A 16,642-nucleotide genomic window follows, 5' to 3' on the forward strand; every position below is an offset into this window, starting at 1 on the left:
GTAACGCTTCAGTTACTGGCTACATTAAGATAATACTTTACAACCAACGCCACAGTTATAATTTTAAATTTTTTAAATAATTAGCCTCCTGTGGGAGACTGCTAAGGTATATCAGTATGCTAACGTAATTCAGTATGCTAAAGTATGTCAGTATGCTAATGTATTTCAGTATACTATCATATGTCATTATGCTAACGTATTTCAGTATACTAATATGTCAGTATGCTAACGTATTTCAGTATACTAACATGTCAGTATGCTAACGTAATTCAGTATGCTAACATATGTCAGTATGCTAACGTATTTCAGTATACTAACATGTCAGTATACGAACATATGTCAGTATGCTAACGTAATTCAGTATGCTAACATATGTCAGTATGCTAACGTATTTCAGTATACTAACATGTCAGTATGCTAACGTATGTTAGTATGCTTGGTGACAATCACACACATTTCACAAGACAGCACTTTGGACATAATATTTATTTCAGTCTTAAAAGTTTATAACAACTTCTGGATAACATAACATGAAAAAAAAACAAAAAAAAAAAAACAGAAAAAAATACACACTTTTTAATCGCACCCCGGGTTGACATAATTAGAATTCATAAAAGCAGTTTTTAAGAAATAAAAATAACAATAAAATCACAGGAAAAAAATCGTTCTCCCCCGCTCAAAACAGCTCTGGTAGACTTTCAGTACATCAGGAGTCTGAACGCCTGACGCGCGAGAGGCGTCACATCAGGACTGTTAGCACCTGATTTAGATGAAAAACACTTCAACCTGCATTTCAACACGGTCGAGTGTGAACACTTTAACCGATTTGGAAAACAAATTCAAGCCAGTGAAAGTGGATTTGAAGGTTTTGGGTGCAAACTAGTCCCCAAAACCTCAGGCCCTCTTGTTACAAGCAAAGCCCAGCACCTGGAAATGTTAAAAAAAAAAACTAAAAAAAAAAATTAAAAAACAAAAAACAAATACCGCAGTTTTATTAATCAAGGCGCTAAGATTTAATTAAAATCCTTTTTTTTTTGCACAAATATCTGTAACATTCCCCCAATCATTAAACTACCTAAAAGCAAATCCCCTTTATTTCAGTTCAACATTTATCAATTCTACAAATTGAGTACAAAAGGTTTTAAGCGATTGGCATCGTGAATATCATACAACTGTTAGGTTTTTCGGGGGAAATGGCCGTCTGTGTTCAGTAGTTGGCTTTATTGTTCGGTGAAGTGCCCGACCTTTGTGTTTGAAAACAGTGAACAAACACCCCACAGCCGAATAAAGTTGATATACCTTTTTATCCTCTTTTTTTCAAATATATATTTATTATATATAAAATACTGTTTCATTCATAAAAGCCTTACTTTGTACAACATCTGAGTCAACGTGTGTGTGTTTGTGAAAGTGTGTGTGAGCTTAAAAGAACCTGGAAAATTTTCTTTTAACAAACAGCTGGTACCGATTCAGGACCTACTACACGAAAAAAAAAGTGTTTTACACAATATACACATTTTATTACTTACAAAAAAAAAGTAAGAGAAAGAAGGTGTACAGCTGATGGTTAGAAGGCGGGCTACAGCAGGGTTAGTACCACCAAAAGTAACGACAGAAAAATGACGGAGAAAGCGAGAGAAAATAGTGTTTGAGTGAAGAGCTCGTAATAAAAAATAAAAAACAGGAAAAAAGGCAGTCTCGCTAAGGAAAGCTCATCGTCAGTGCATCTCTCATCTTGGATGTTCCGAAGTCAAAGTGCCGATTTGGTAATCCACTCCTCATCAATAAGGCCGAAAAAAAAAAAAAAAAAAAAAAGCATTCTGTCTAGAAATCGTACAGAATCACATTTTCAAAAAAAAAAAGAGAGAAAAGAAAACGATCCTTTTTGGGAAAGAAGGGAAAACTTTTGTTGTCGCACATCCATCGTGGCACCATTTAGTGGATATTATTCTGCTTTCGTTGTGAGGTACTTCTTAAGAGAAACAAAGAATAAATGTAAGATCTATTTACGTCACTTTCTTTTTTTTTCTTTTTTTAAGCTGTGTTGCACAGTAGCACCATTTGTTACAGTTGTACGTTTATTTCCCCCAGGAAGAAAATGCACCATTGGAACTCCACCGTGTCGTCACGGTGACCCCCCCCCCCCCCCTTCTTTATTTGCCCCCCATCATCCAATCATCCCTGGTTATTGATCGTGCAGCGGTGGGGTGTTTTTTCTCGTTGCTATGTGCCGTGTTACGTCCTCTTCATGCAGACCACGCAGCGGCTGACACGCGTCCGTAGGTTGCCCGCCTTCAGAGTCTCCGACTGGGGCTTCCTGTTGGGGCCAGAGGGTGCAGCCGGTAAACATGTGTACTCCATTTATTTTACTTTTAAAACATTAAGAGTTCCAACATTAAAAAAACAAACAGTGGCCTCGTAAAAATTGTTGAATTTTTTATTTAATTTTTGTCTGAGACTTATTGCAACATGCGTTTAACTAATTATTAATTTTTGTATTATTTGTTCAATTGGTCACATGCTAATTAGTGTCAAATCTATGAGACATGAGTTCTGTTGCTATGTTTTATTCCATTTTTTAATGTAATTTTACTGTGAATGTTTTTTCTGGGTTGCTGTTTTTATTCTTATTTAACTGTCTCTAATCTATTCTTCTTGCACTTTGATGGAAAGTGCTTTATTAATAAATGTATTATTATTATTATTAAAACACGTACACTTGAATTTTTGTTTTGTTTTTTCTGACAAAAAGCAATTTTTATCTGAGCGTGTGCAAATGTCAAACTATTGAATATGTGCCGCCTCATTAAGATATTTACATTTGATGGTTGCTAACCAGGTTGCTATATAGAGCAATGTTGGCTTATTGCAGATAAGTCAAGTTAGAAGGACATTAAAGAACAACAATATATATATCAGATTCTTTAAATGTAAACCTTCTGGGTTCCCTACGGCGGCCCGAGTGCGTACCTGAACATCTCGGAGGTCTCGACGGTTGCCAGCCAGAAGCTGTAGGAGTTGCCGTAGTAGTTGCAGGTCCCTCTGCCGTGGCACTCGATGAAGGGGGCGCTGCGGAACTCCTCCAGGCAGGAGCCGGGGGAGGCCAGGGCCTGGCCGGACCCCTCTGCACCCGCACTGGTGTGCTGGGAGGGAGGAACGGGCGGGGTTCAAACATGTGACGTTTAGATGCCTTTTTAAACAATATATTTATATGTGTATATGTATATATCTACACGTCCTACCATCATGAAGGAGTATCCGATCCACAGAGCTTCCCACTGGGCGGGGCAGACGGGGATCTGGATGGTCTGGCTGTGGACCGCGATCACCATGGCTGGAGCTTCACACACCGCACACCTGGAGCAGAAGATCAACGTAAACACACCCTCTCTCTCTCTCTCTCTCTCTGTCTCTCTATCATATTCAAAGGGTAGCCCCCTACCTGCTGATGAAAGGCTTGATGCCCTCCCCGGTGATGGGGGCCATGGACATGGGCATGGGCTCGGGCGTGGACAGCCAGTAGGAGTAGTCGTTGCGGGAGGCGAAGTTGCAGACGTTGTTGATGTTGCAGAACATGAAGGGCATCGTGCTGAACCTGCGCAGACAGCTGCCGGCCGTGCCTGCAGCGGGGGGGAAGACGGACATGTGACGGGGTGACACCATAACAGCGGGGAGGAAGGACATGTGACGGGGTGACACAGTAAGACTGGGAAGGAAGGACATGTGACGGGGTGACACAGTAAGACTGGGAAGGAAGGACATGTGACGGGGTGACACAGTAAGAGCGGGGAGGAAGGACATGTGACGGGGTGACACAACAAGAGCACCGGGAGAAAGACGGACATGTGACACCATAAGAGTATATAAATGAGAAAGCCTGCGTACCGAGATCCTGTCCGTGAGCCCGCTCGTTGCCCTGCACGTACAGCAGGGAGTAGCCGTCGTAGATGATGCTGGTTCCGTCGGGGCAGTAGGGCACTTCCTGTCCCTGGCTGTGTCGGGTGATCAGGAAGCCATGGGCCGCCGATACCGATCCCGGAAGACCAGGGAGACCCTGTGGGCCGTCGGAGCCGGGGGGGCCGGGGTAGCCCTGCTGACCTGAGATCCGGAGAAAGGCACGGCGTTAGAACGGAGATCTGAAGGGATCAGAGACGAGGTTAATTCTGGTGTTTGACTCACCAGGCTGACCGGCGGGGCCGTTGTCTCCCTTCCTGCCAGGCGGGCCGCTGAAGCCTGGAGGACCCTCCAGACCAGAATCCCCGGGACCACCAGCTGAACCTGAGAGCAGGGACAGAGAGACTCTCTGTTAAGAGTATCTGGTGATCCTGGAACAACCCAAACTTAGCTCTCTCTGTGACCTTCAGGTCCCGACAAACGAGTCCACGTTCACCCACCTGGAAGTCCCTCACGTCCAGGAGAACCAGGAAGTCCCGGACCCCCATTCAGGCCCCGAGGACCAGGGAGACCTCGCTCTCCCTTCATCACGATGGGAGCCGGCGGTATGGCGTTGTCACCGGGTGGGCCTAGAGGTCAAATGTGACACAAGGAACAATACTCAGCGTCTTCATGTTCACGTTTTAAAAGGACGATAATGTGAGTAAGCCGTGTTTTCACCCACCGGAGGCTCCGATGTCTCCGGGATCTCCAGGAAGGCCGCCGCCCCCGGGGAGTCCTCGGTCTCCCTTGGGTCCTGCAAACACATGATATGAACGTCTGGACTTTGCTTACAATGAAGTCACAATAGTGGGAAAGTAAAGAGTGACTGACTGACCGGGGAATCCGGGAACGCCAGGCAGGCCGATGTCTCCCTTCAAACCAGAACCGCCGGGTAGACCAGATGAACCCTGGTGAGAAAGAAGTCCAGACAGTCACACCCTCCGTCCCTTTGAGCATCGATCTAGTTCAACATGTAGCACCGTGATCTTACTGGGTTTCCAGGAGAGCCGCCTTCTCCCTTCTGTCCCTGGTAGCCCGGCTGGCCAGGAGCACCGGGGATACCCTTCTCTCCCTTGACGCCGCCGCTTCCTCCGGGCCCGCGGGTGCCCTGGGGTCCGGGTGACCCTTCATAGCAGATGGCAGAAGGTCAGGTTAGACAGTCAGAATCCAAGTGTCATGACTTTGTCATCAGGATCACTTTGGGTTCAATTTATCAGTTTATTCAAGACGAATGGATTTAAATCATGCTGCAAACCAAATTCTTATTCTAAACTGTATGAATGGAAACTGAATTGAATGAACGAATTAAACAAAATCATATCTTCACTCTGTCCAAATCATTACAACAGCACAACGCAAGAATATGCAACAAAAAAATCACAAATCTTCGATAATCATTCAACAGTTCTAGCTTCAAATCCAGAATCCGTCACAAAGTCCACAATCAGAATGAGTCACAGTTGGGATGAATGTGTTTTAGTTATTTCATGTATAAAACAGGGGGGGTCCCGAGGGTCCAGCCTGTCCTGTGGGGTGAAGAAAGGGTCAACCTGCCAACATTAACTCATTCACACTCATTTAAAGACCATGAAACCACTGAGTCTAACCTGGAGGACCTACGGTTCCCAGAATTCCCGGGTAAAGTGAAGAGATGACGGCACAGGGCAAGAACAAAAAACAGATAAAGAAGAAGAGTTTAGACAGAAGCAGGCATCAGTACAGACTAAACCAGGGATTGGTTTATATAAGCTGTTTTATACTGTGAACATAATCTACTATTATTGTATTTTGTATTTGGAATCTGCTACTAATGCATTTGTTATTTGCACTTTCCCCTTTTTATCCCCTTATATGTCCCCACTGTGGGATTCTGTTATCTTATCATATCATATCGTATTGTATCTTATCTCATCTTATCGTATCTTATGGTATTGTATAAGATATCATACGATATGATAAGATACCAGATATGGTAACTTATCATATCATCTTATCGTATGGTATCTTATAATATCGTAACTAATCGTATCTTATCATATTTTATCATATCTTATCGCATCTTATCTTATATCGTATCTTGTGGTATGGTATCTTATCGTATCGTAACTTATCGTATCTTATCTTATTATATTGTATCTTATCGTATCATATCTTATCATATCTTATCGTATAGTATTTTATCGTATCGTAGCTTATTTTATCATATCGTATTTTATCATATTGTATTTTATCGTATCTTATCGTATTGTATTTTATCATATCGTATTTTATCGTATCTTATTGTATCTTATGGTATTTTATGGTATCGTATTTTATCATATCGTATTTTATCATATTGTATTTTATCGTATCTTATTGTATCTTATGGTATTTTATTGTATCGTATTTTATCATATCGTATTTTATCGTATCGTATTTTATCGTATCTTATCGTATTGTATTTTATCGTATCTTATCGTATCCTACTGACTTTGGTGATAAATTAAATTCTCCTACGGTGCAACCGTGACAACCACATCCGTGTTATTTAATACAATTTCACAACGACTCTCTGATGAATGAACACCAAATATAATTCCTGTTAAAAAGTAGCTTTTTGACCGAATCCCTGCCAACCTAACGAGATCCCCGTCACCATAATAACGACTCCTGGTTTCTATGATGTAACGCTTTCAGCTCCAGCGTGTTTAAACCATCGACTCCATGAACAAACAAACAACTGGAATTACACGAAAAACAACAAAAACAACAAAAAAACAATGATCGGATGCTTCAGGTGAGTTAGTTTTTATCGTGTTCATAACACATCGTATTCGACTGCACCCTCATGTGATATAACATGCCGACTACGGTGATTTTTAACATACTGTGTGATTGATTGTATCATTACGAAACAATATTCTTTATATATTGATCATGAAGAGGTGCTTACTTGTTAGAACATCAGAGTGCACAGGAAGTGAAAGGAGACAGAGGTGAGAAAGAGAGATCAGAGAGTGGGAAGGAAACGTGCAGGCGACGTCTGGACGCCGGCCGTCTGACCTGAGGGACCTGTGGCGAGCCGGGAGCATCACGGGTGGAGGCGGAGCCACGCCGCAGTGGGCGGGGCCAAGCCGCGGGAAACAGAGGGGGTTAAATATCACAGCTTTCACTTTGATCGCCCAGAAAAAAAAACACCGTTATTTTTTATACGAGGCTGACACAGCGCTGGTTTGTGGTCAGTGCATGAATTAATTTCACCTGCGACATATAATGTGATGTTGGTTAAAAGTGATAAATGATGCATTTAAATAGGAAGAAACAGAGGATTGTGGTGTGAAAACTAAATATTCCAACTGTATGGGCACCAGTGTATAAATGCATCTTTTGAGGCTCCTAATATGCTGTGTATTTACTTTAAATATGATCTCGTAGACAACATATCATATTATTGCTGTTATATTAATTTACGTGATGACCATAATAATAAAAATGCTACATAAATAATGCTATGAATGCTCCAATTGTGTTTATATTTCTTCTTGTTTTGATTATGATTCAACACTCTGTGAATTAATCTATTTAATGAATGAATGATGTTCTTTTCCAGTCTTGGCAGCGCTGTGTGAGGCTCGTTGGTGGAGTGTGTCGGGACAAACGGTGTCCATGCAGGCGACTGATTGGTGGACGAAACACACACAAGGCAGCGAAGCCTGAAGCAAACTGAGCACTCTCAACTCCATGAGGATTTATATATGACAATATGTCCAAAACATCGGGATGTCCTTTCACCCTGAACGCTTGGTTTTTAGCTGCATGAAAACATGAAAACCTCAAGGATTTTTCACACGAGTGACAGTTTTTCACAAAGATGATCTGATACCATATTGTTTAATATCTGTGTTATTTTGCTGTGAAAACATTTTGAAACAACTGTATTTATGAGTTTCTCACCAAAAAACTTGATTTTACAAGATTACGTTTGAACCCATCTTTATATCTTTAAGGTGTAAAACTCATTTTTACTGAAGAACGCTTGAACGCATCATAACAGATTAATCTGGTATCAGAACAACTCTAATTAAATAATAATAATAATAATAATAATAGATTTGAAAGCAGGTTTCGTACTGAAGATGAAAGTTGAGAGTGTTTTATAAGTTTGTCTCAGGCTCGGCTGTATCACAACAACATTTCTTCAAAACGATGCCCCACACACACACACACACACACACACACACACACACACACACACACACACACACACACACACACACACACACACACACACACACACACACACACACACACACACACACACACACACACACACACACACAGCTGCAGGGCTGTGGAGAGATGGGTAGATTACAGCCTCCTCCCCCCCATTGTGGGGTGTGGAGGAGAGGGAGAAGGGGGTGAGGAGGACACGAGGATGGATGGATGTGAACACATGCTCCTGTTGGGGCTCAAACCCGCGGTGACAAACAGTGACGGGTGCGCCGATGGCACCCTGACACTTCCTGGTGAAAAGGGATTTCGTCATCATTGGTGCTCAGTGTTGAGGACAGGTGGGGGTCAAACAGACGCCGGTGGAGGTGGAGGTGATTGGTCCCATGCAAATCAACTGATGGAGGCATTCACATTTAAAGAGTGTGGCTCCTGCCGTCTGGTTTTCTCCCCTTCAAACCCATTTTTTTCCACATTATACTGGTGGTTTTCTATGTTTTAGACTCTTTTCCACATTGAAACTTGGAAAGTAAAAGAATTTTAGTCGTTAAAACAAAATACCAGTCTGGTTCCAGTCCCAGCCCATAAACCCGCCCACCAGTTAGCAGAAAACCAGGCAGCAGCTTCTGTCCATACATGTGGTGACAAGTACGAAACCCAAAGGCTTTACCTCCTCTCCCGGGTGGTCCAGGGGGTCCTTGGAGTCCTTTGGGGCCCTGCGAAATCGGTCCTGAAGGCCCAGCAGGGCCAGGGTTGCCTGGAGAACCAGGGTTGCCGGGGAAACCAGCATCCCCTTTAGGGCCGGGGAAACCAGGACTGCCAGATGGGCCGTGAAGACCTGGGTCTCCCTTTGAACCTAAATGTGAGATGAAGTAGAGGTTGTTACATCAGCACGAAGACAACAGACGGTGATACCTCGAGGACGGCTACTGACCCGGCAACCCTGGAAGCCCAGAAGGACCGGGTTCACCATAACCAGGAAGTCCTGCAGCAGAGACAAACCAGAACTGGATCAGAATTAAACTAAACATACTCGTTATGTGGATTCTCCCAAGCACATTGACCAGAGACTTACCCGGGTCTCCTTTGACTCCAGCTGGTCCTGGGATCCCGTCCCGACCTGCCTGACCTTTGTCTCCTGGCAACCCTGGTCCTCCTGGTCGGCCAGACTCTCCTGGTCTACCGGGAGCTCCAGTGAGACCCCCGCCACCGGGCCCACCGTCGAGACCCTTAGGACCTGGGATACCGGGAGCACCTACCAGGAGACCAGATGCATTACTTGATGGCATCAGGAGACCACATTGTGGGTCTTCCTTAAACCTGCAATCAAACTTAACACTCACCTTGGAATCCTGGGAGTCCAGGGTCACCTTTGGGACCTGGTCCTCCTGGTATGCCTGGGAGACCGGATGGTCCTGGACCTCCTTTAAGTCCTGGACTTCCTGGGAACCCTGGCTGACCTGGTTCACCCTATGAGAAACATTTAAATGATGGAGGTGTGAACCTGGGTTCAGTGCAGTTTTTCCCAAAGTAACACATTTCCGTGGTTGGGTACCTTAAGTCCAGCAAGTCCGGGGGGTCCAACTCCAGCAGAGCCTGGTTCACCTTTGGGTCCAGAGAAACCAGGTCCTCCTGGCTGTCCTGGGGATCCGGACCTACCCGACTGACCCGGTAGACCCTTCTGCCCTGACGGTCCTGTGACATCATCAAAGTGTGACGTCAACATTTACAGCAAAGTAATCAGATGTTGGAAGAAATGCGGCTTTCAGTAGGTCGCCAAGGACCAACTTGGAGTTCAAACCCACCTGGAAATCCCATTTCTCCCATGGCGCCTTTTGCTCCTGGACCTCCAGGACCACCTGGGCCTCCTGGGAAGCCTGAATCTCCCTTGGGACCTGCAGGACAGTGGAAAAAGCATGTTAGGAGTCTCTTGGCATGAATAAGTCTGCATGGGCGTCGTGTTGGGATTAAACACACACCTGGTGGTCCGGGAAGTCCAGGGCGTCCATCTGATCCTGAGAGTCCGGGGTCACCGGGGAGACCAGAGATGCCTTTCTGACCTGAATAACCTGGTCCACCTGTAGAACCAACAAATATATGTATTCAATAACACAGCCAGCAGTCACTGAATGTGTTACCTACTTTTAAAACAAAGCATCACCTGGTTGTCCAGGTTCTCCTTTGGATCCCTTTGTGACCTGGGCTGGCTGGCCGGTTCCTGGGGGTCCCTGGAGGCCGGGCTCGCCTCTGTCTCCTTTACCACCAGGACCGCCGGGCCCGCCATCTCTGCCTTGGAATCCAGGTTCACCTGGAGAATTTAAGACGAGGTATTTAAATAAAGGTTGTGTCAGATACTTTTCTCTTGTTTTGAAAAACTACATGGGAAAATGTGATAAATCTATACCTTTAAATCCAGGACCACCAGGCCCTCCTGGTCCTCCTGGTCCTCCAGAAGGTCCCGGGGTTCCCATGGGGCCCATGTCTCCTTTATGACCTGCAGCCAGAATGAAGAATGAAGATATTCAATGGTATAATCCATCTATTACTATTGATTATTGGATGTAGGGTTCGTCGTTACCTGGCAGTCCAGGCAGGCCATCGCGTCCCGGTCCTCCAGGAGGTCCTGCCGTTCCGATCGATCCAGGGGAACCTGGGAACCCAGGACTTCCTCTCTCTCCTGGCAGACCTGGGATGTCTAGACCTGGAGTGCCGGGGTCTCCCTTCTCTCCATTTGATCCAGGGAATCCTGCAACGATGATCTCAAGATTTAATTGACTGGATTTGGGAACTGAGGCTGTAAGATCTGGTCTTGAGACACATTTTACGAGTGCGTTTGTAGACAAAGCAGCAAATCGTTGAAGTCTTTTTCTATGTATCTCACCTGGTTGTCCCATTGGGCCAGTAGGTCCGGGGCTGCCTGGCTGCCCCACTGAGCCGCCGGCGGTGATTCCGGGGGGACCACGAGCTCCAGGTGTGCCAGGTGTACCGGCGTCACCTGGACAGAGACAAAACGAGGAGGTCAGCTCGTGGACCGTCGGCTTTAGTGGGTTTGGGCTTGTTGGGTGGGTGTGATGTAGTGCGGACTACCTTTAGTTCCGGGAGATCCATCGAATCCAGATCGTCCAGGTGAACCGGGGCCACCTGAGAAGCCAGGGTCTCCTTTTGGTCCGGTGAAACCTTTAGCTCCAGGTACTCCAGGTAAACCTGGGGGTCCAGGAAGGCCGAAACCGGGCTCACCCTGTCACACACACACAGTTAAGTCCAATCAGATCACAGTGTTTAAACGGTCCCACCTACTTTAATGAACCCTTTTCTATTGGTTATTTACTTTTTTAATGTGAATTTCCTTCTTTTTTAATGATTATTATCCATCCAACGACATACCTTGGCTCCAGAATATCCAGGCTGACCAGGGAGTCCATCTACTCCTGGTCTACCTGGTCCTGCAGGAGCTCCTGGCTGGCCAGGGGTACCTGGGAATCCTGGAGGAGGAGATTCAGAGGAGAAAAAAGCATGAGGAAGAGGAAAGATGATGAAGAAGAAGAAGCTGCAAAGGTAGACGAGGAGGAAGAAGGATGGGTTGGTGTTTTTACCTTTAACTCCTGGGGGTCCTGGGAGTCCAATGCCTGGGAGTCCAGGTTCGCCCTTGGTTCCTGGTAAACCAGGGAAGCCACTCTGTCCGGGCTGACCCGGGTTACCTGCCGATCACACAACAGGAGCAGGTGTCACCTGGGCTGCAGGTTTCACCGCAGCAACAACACATCCTTTACTGTAAAGTGTGTACCTGCTGCGCCGGGAAGTCCAGGTGAGCCATCCAGTCCTCTGGGTCCTGGTAAGCCTTTCTCAGCCACCGCCAGGCCCGGTTCACCTTTAGACCCTGCATCATAGTCATAACATGTTAATATTGTTCAAGGTTGAAGGAAGAGAAATGGGGGAACTTTGCACTGAACGGACTATTTAGACCCAAAGTGGTCTTCTTACCAGGTGCACCCGGGCCTCCAGATCTTCCTGAGACACCCTGGATACCTTTCTCTCCTAGACGTCCCGGAGATCCGAAGCCAGAGCTTCCCGGAGGACCCCTGTCTCCTGGACTACCCGGGATGCCCGGGTCCCCGGGGATTCCTCGCTCTCCCTTCACCACCTGAGCGCCCTGTTCAACGACATGACAAGTTAGGAAATGGATCGTGGGCGGATGGATCCATGAATGATGGCGTGAAAGCTCTGCCTACAGAAGCTCCTTTGGTTCCAGGAGTTCCAGGCTGTCCGTCGCGACCGGGTCGCCCGTCCAGGCCAGGGAGACCGGGTGATCCGGGGAAGCCGGAATCGCCCTTCACTCCCCGATCGCCGCTGACTGTGATGGCATCGCCTCGGTCTCCCTTCTCTCCGGTGAATCCCGGAGAGCCTGGAGGACCGGAGGGACCCTGGGAAGGAAAGGAAAGACAGCATGTTGCAACCACTCAGGTGTGACCAAAACAAAGAGGTATTAAGATAAAAAAAGTATATCCCCAGATGTGTTTTAAGAAGTACTAACAGGAGGTCCAACTGCACCAGAAGCTCCTGGATATCCACGGTCTCCTTTGAAACCTGGGCTGCCAGAAGATCCTGACGGGGGACAGGGAAGGGTTTAGTGAACAGATTACTACTGAGAGGGAATCTGTCGGCTGGAAGGGAAGGTGGCGTTACCGGGGAATCCGGGCTGCCCTGCAGGTCCTGGGGGTCCTGGGATGCCCCTGGAATCGGTAAAGCAGTTCACACAGGTGTCCCCCTTTTCACCTGAAACAACAAACAGGATTTAATCTTCTGCTCACGCTTTTATCGTCTTGTGGTTTCATGAAACCTGAAAAGCATACGCACCTTTTAGGCCCGCTGCTCCCGGGTAACCCGACTCGCCCTGCACGCCGGGACGCCCGGGCGCCCCAGCCACGCAGTTCTGTCCACCCGTGGAGTAGCCCGGTGGTCCGGGGAGCCCCTGTGGACCCGGGGAACCAGGAGTCCCCGCACGTCCAGGGGGACCTGGCAAAGACAGCCCTGGGGAGCCGGAGTCTCCCCTGAGACCTCTCTCTCCTGGGATGCCTGGAGATCCGGGCAGACCACCACCACCGGTAGCTGGAAGTCCTGGTGAACCTGGAGGTCCTGTAAAACCTGAAGGAGACGGACCCTCGGTGTTGCAGTTATTTGCATCAACATATCTGGGTCTAATCGTTAGCATGAGCTAGCTCGTTAGCATGTCATTAGCTTGTTAGCTAGCTAACTTCACAAATAGCCACACTAGCATACAGCTATCTGGTTGAGCTAAGTCAGTTAGTCTTCCAAGAAAAAAGCTGCATTTTCACGACAAATGTACGAAGTTATACACGTTAACATTAAAAGAGTAAATCGCATTAAGCAGTATTCGTATTCTTCTTTGTGTCCGTTTATTAAAACAACCTTTATATACAGTATTTGAACAAATATCTGAATGTGTGTGTGTGTGTGTGTAAGGGCACTTACCTGCTGTTCCTCTGTCTCCTTTAAGTCCAGGTGAACCCGGGTAGCCGGGCTCACCTTTAGGGCCGACCCGGGTGCCCGTTGACCCGCCGAGCACCTGGTGGACGGATGATGATACGGACGAATACGACCACAAAAACATACGCATTTTATTAAGAAAGGGGTCAAATAAAGTAAAACTTTTAATTTATAGAAAAAAGCAAAGTGAGACTGAGGGAAATATCACCCCCTAGTGGTCAGAAAAATGTAGTGCATTTTTTTACTTAGTATTAAATTTTATTAAATTTATTTACTTTTTTTTTTTACATAAATTGGCAAATAGACCTTTACTCTATGGTTACATTCATTCAAATGAATGGAGCTGCCAGTACAGACTTCTATTGTATTCTATTGTATCTATCCTTCATTTCCTGATGAAGACCTGATTAATTAGATTAGATTCTTATAATTAAATGAGAAGAATGTCAAACACGCACCAATCCTGGTGGTCCTGGGTATCCACGATCACCTTTCAATCCCTAAAAAAAAAAAAAAAAAGGGGAGAGAGACACAGGAGAAAGTTACCCCAAAAGAAAACCCCCTGATGACATCACCTGATGAAGAAAGGTCTAGAAAACCTACCCTCTCTCCATCCCTGCCTGGAGGACCCGGCAGGCCTGACTCTCCTTTGCCTCCCTGATGGTGAACAAAAGAAAGAGATGGTTAAACATGTGAATAAGAGATTTAAAAATGTTTTTGTTGGGAATCATGGAGTTTGTTGGGAGAACTCACGGGGTAACCTGAAGTACCGGGGTCGCCGTCTTTGCCTGGTTTGCCCTGCAGAATGAGGAATCAGGCGGACATTTAGGTCGTGTGTTTTTAAAAATATCAACTTAAAGTCATTTCGATGAGTAAGTACTCACAATAAGCACAGAAGTACATCGTATATATCCATACTTACTCGTTTTCCTGCTTCTCCCAGTTCTCCCTTGTCTCCTTTCTGACCCCCCGACGGACCCTACGACAAGCAGACAAACATCAGCAACAACGCGGCTGCTTCAGCGTTTTAATCCTCTTTTTAATCGTTTCCATAACGGGAAGTGTAGCTGACGAGGAAACAAATACGTACCGGGGCTCCACGATAGCCTGGGTCGCCAGGTGGACCTGGAATACCCGGGTCACCCTGCAAAGGAAAGCATTCACAGTAGACAGAGCTTTAACGCAGAGGTGGGCAGTAATGAAGTACAAATACTCTGTTACTGTACTTACAGGTACTCCTTTTAAAAACAGGCTCGTTACTTTAGCTTTAATTCATTTAAGGGGATTTATGGATTATGTTTCTTATTAATATGACGTGTGATTGAGTTAGCCTCGCCAAAAAATTTACTTCATAGGGATACTTTCTACTTGGAATAACAAAGTACTTTTGAATGCAAGTATCTGAAAAATGTAAGTGTATCTGCTGCCATCAAGTGGCTGAAGGGAAAGTTGCAGTTTTTACAGAAAATATCTACAATTCATGCAATTGTGGAAGTATTTGGACTGTTTTAAAACTAGTCCATCAAAGTACAACTATTGAACTTAAAGTATTATCTTTGCTGCTGCTTCATCAGGAAAACTGTGATGAACAACAAAGCTCTCCACGCTCCGTGTACTTATTAATATTATAGGAGCCACATCCATGGATGTGCTCCGTGTGGTTTGACTCCCGGGTGACCTGGTTGACGCGCTGTGTTGATGTTTCCAGTACTATGCAGCTACGTGAAGCAATGATTGATCCGTGCGATCGTCTCCGGTTTACAACCCGTTTATTTTCTCACCATGACACCAATTGCATGGGAATACGGAATACATTTATATAGATCCTCAGTGACATAACAACAACTGGTAGTATTTGGTATTTCTAGCGGTCAAAAACCGTATGCCCTTCCGGGGTCAAACAACAGAGGTAACCCAAATGACGTACCCTTTATACCTGTACCCACAATACGGCAGCACCACTCAGTGGTCAACACAGACATTACAACATAAATGGAAAACAGGAAAATGGCTTTTACAAATATAAATAAATTAAATATAAATGTGTACGGCTCATTCACCTTGTCTCCTCTCTGGATCTCCGTCTCAGGCGATCTCATCTGCTCTCCGACTTGCCCCGGAGGACCAGGAGGTCCTGCCAGACCCGGTTCACCCTGTGTTCACACACACCGGATGAGATTCAGGGTCAAGTTTGGGGATTTTTTTTTTATTGTTGCTGGTACTTTCAAACTTTGTCACATTGTTAATACCTTCTCTCCTTTGGGTCCTTGGAAGTTCAATCCCATGTTTCCCTGTTGGAAATCAAAAAGAGGTCAGATTCAGAATATCGATGGGATTCATCGACAGTGAATGCATGATGATGTCATCGTTGTAAAACAGGGATAGGTCTAATTTATTCGGCTGTATTGTAAATGACGTCTCTACCTGTATTTTCATGGTTTGAAATAAAGGCTGAATGATAGGTTATAACTTTAACTCACTTCTTTGTTTAGTGCTTTCATATATATTTATTTATATAACGTCCAGATTGGGAGAATAATTATTATTTTTTAAATGTTGCATGTTGCCGATATGAATAGATTTTCATTCATGTTTGATTGGCGGACTAATTAACAACAAGGCAATTCAAAAATGGCACTTTGTATTGAAAAGGTTGTAAAAGTCGACTCACCTTTGGTCCTGGAAGACCTGGAGGACCTGGACGACCCTGGAAAACAACCACACGAAACAACATCGTTGGACTAGCGTTCAATTAAATCGTTCCAATTGGTCACATGACCAAAAATGAGGTGAAATGCATGAATGTAGAGAAGGGTTTTGGAGCAGCCTTTGTTACCTCGTAGCCTCTGGGTCCTGCAGGGCCGAGTGGACCTTGTGTACCGGGGGGTCCGGGGGTCCCCTGTGACATGAACACACAAGAGAACGTGTTATATATACATGATTTTAAAGTTCCTACCCTGTGAAAATAGTATGAATATTCATATCCTGTCAT

General features: G+C 45.5%; 1 protein-coding gene across 2 annotated transcripts in view; it reads right to left on the reverse strand.

The window, feature by feature from the left end:
• Nucleotides 1-468: 468 nt before the first annotated feature.
• The window catches only part of col4a5 (collagen, type IV, alpha 5 (Alport syndrome)), a 30,818-nt gene continuing 14,644 nt past the window's right edge, over nucleotides 469-16,642 (reverse strand). Inside the window, exons 10-49 of one of the 2 annotated variants that reach the window (XM_084002778.1) lie at nucleotides 16,487-16,549; nucleotides 16,322-16,357; nucleotides 15,900-15,941; nucleotides 15,711-15,803; nucleotides 14,741-14,794; nucleotides 14,573-14,629; nucleotides 14,404-14,448; nucleotides 14,254-14,307; nucleotides 14,109-14,150; nucleotides 13,636-13,729; nucleotides 13,000-13,287; nucleotides 12,829-12,918; nucleotides 12,677-12,747; nucleotides 12,375-12,566; nucleotides 12,127-12,295; nucleotides 11,930-12,022; nucleotides 11,739-11,843; nucleotides 11,530-11,627; nucleotides 11,233-11,383; nucleotides 11,027-11,140; nucleotides 10,724-10,891; nucleotides 10,550-10,639; nucleotides 10,307-10,453; nucleotides 10,125-10,223; nucleotides 9,951-10,040; nucleotides 9,701-9,840; nucleotides 9,489-9,615; nucleotides 9,221-9,400; nucleotides 9,080-9,130; nucleotides 8,798-9,001; nucleotides 4,928-5,061; nucleotides 4,772-4,844; nucleotides 4,619-4,690; nucleotides 4,395-4,523; nucleotides 4,180-4,278; nucleotides 3,886-4,098; nucleotides 3,443-3,620; nucleotides 3,243-3,357; nucleotides 2,971-3,143; nucleotides 469-2,317 (exon numbers count right to left, since the gene is read on the reverse strand). In XM_084002778.1, coding sequence (XP_083858904.1) covers nucleotides 2,236-2,317; nucleotides 2,971-3,143; nucleotides 3,243-3,357; nucleotides 3,443-3,620; nucleotides 3,886-4,098; nucleotides 4,180-4,278; nucleotides 4,395-4,523; nucleotides 4,619-4,690; nucleotides 4,772-4,844; nucleotides 4,928-5,061; nucleotides 8,798-9,001; nucleotides 9,080-9,130; nucleotides 9,221-9,400; nucleotides 9,489-9,615; nucleotides 9,701-9,840; nucleotides 9,951-10,040; nucleotides 10,125-10,223; nucleotides 10,307-10,453; nucleotides 10,550-10,639; nucleotides 10,724-10,891; nucleotides 11,027-11,140; nucleotides 11,233-11,383; nucleotides 11,530-11,627; nucleotides 11,739-11,843; nucleotides 11,930-12,022; nucleotides 12,127-12,295; nucleotides 12,375-12,566; nucleotides 12,677-12,747; nucleotides 12,829-12,918; nucleotides 13,000-13,287; nucleotides 13,636-13,729; nucleotides 14,109-14,150; nucleotides 14,254-14,307; nucleotides 14,404-14,448; nucleotides 14,573-14,629; nucleotides 14,741-14,794; nucleotides 15,711-15,803; nucleotides 15,900-15,941; nucleotides 16,322-16,357; nucleotides 16,487-16,549 — 4,515 coding nt within the window. In that variant the 3' untranslated portion in view covers nucleotides 469-2,235. The remainder of the gene's footprint in view (nucleotides 2,318-2,970; nucleotides 3,144-3,242; nucleotides 3,358-3,442; nucleotides 3,621-3,885; nucleotides 4,099-4,179; nucleotides 4,279-4,394; nucleotides 4,524-4,618; nucleotides 4,691-4,771; nucleotides 4,845-4,927; nucleotides 5,062-8,797; nucleotides 9,002-9,079; nucleotides 9,131-9,220; nucleotides 9,401-9,488; nucleotides 9,616-9,700; nucleotides 9,841-9,950; nucleotides 10,041-10,124; nucleotides 10,224-10,306; nucleotides 10,454-10,549; nucleotides 10,640-10,723; nucleotides 10,892-11,026; nucleotides 11,141-11,232; nucleotides 11,384-11,529; nucleotides 11,628-11,738; nucleotides 11,844-11,929; nucleotides 12,023-12,126; nucleotides 12,296-12,374; nucleotides 12,567-12,676; nucleotides 12,748-12,828; nucleotides 12,919-12,999; nucleotides 13,288-13,635; nucleotides 13,730-14,108; nucleotides 14,151-14,253; nucleotides 14,308-14,403; nucleotides 14,449-14,572; nucleotides 14,630-14,740; nucleotides 14,795-15,710; nucleotides 15,804-15,899; nucleotides 15,942-16,321; nucleotides 16,358-16,486; nucleotides 16,550-16,642) is intronic. The other variant, XM_084002779.1, reaches the window with a different exon arrangement.

Source organism: Eutrigla gurnardus (genome assembly GCF_963514095.1).
Source record: "Eutrigla gurnardus genome assembly, chromosome: 23".
Classification (NCBI taxonomy): Eukaryota; Metazoa; Chordata; class Actinopteri; order Perciformes; family Triglidae; genus Eutrigla; species Eutrigla gurnardus.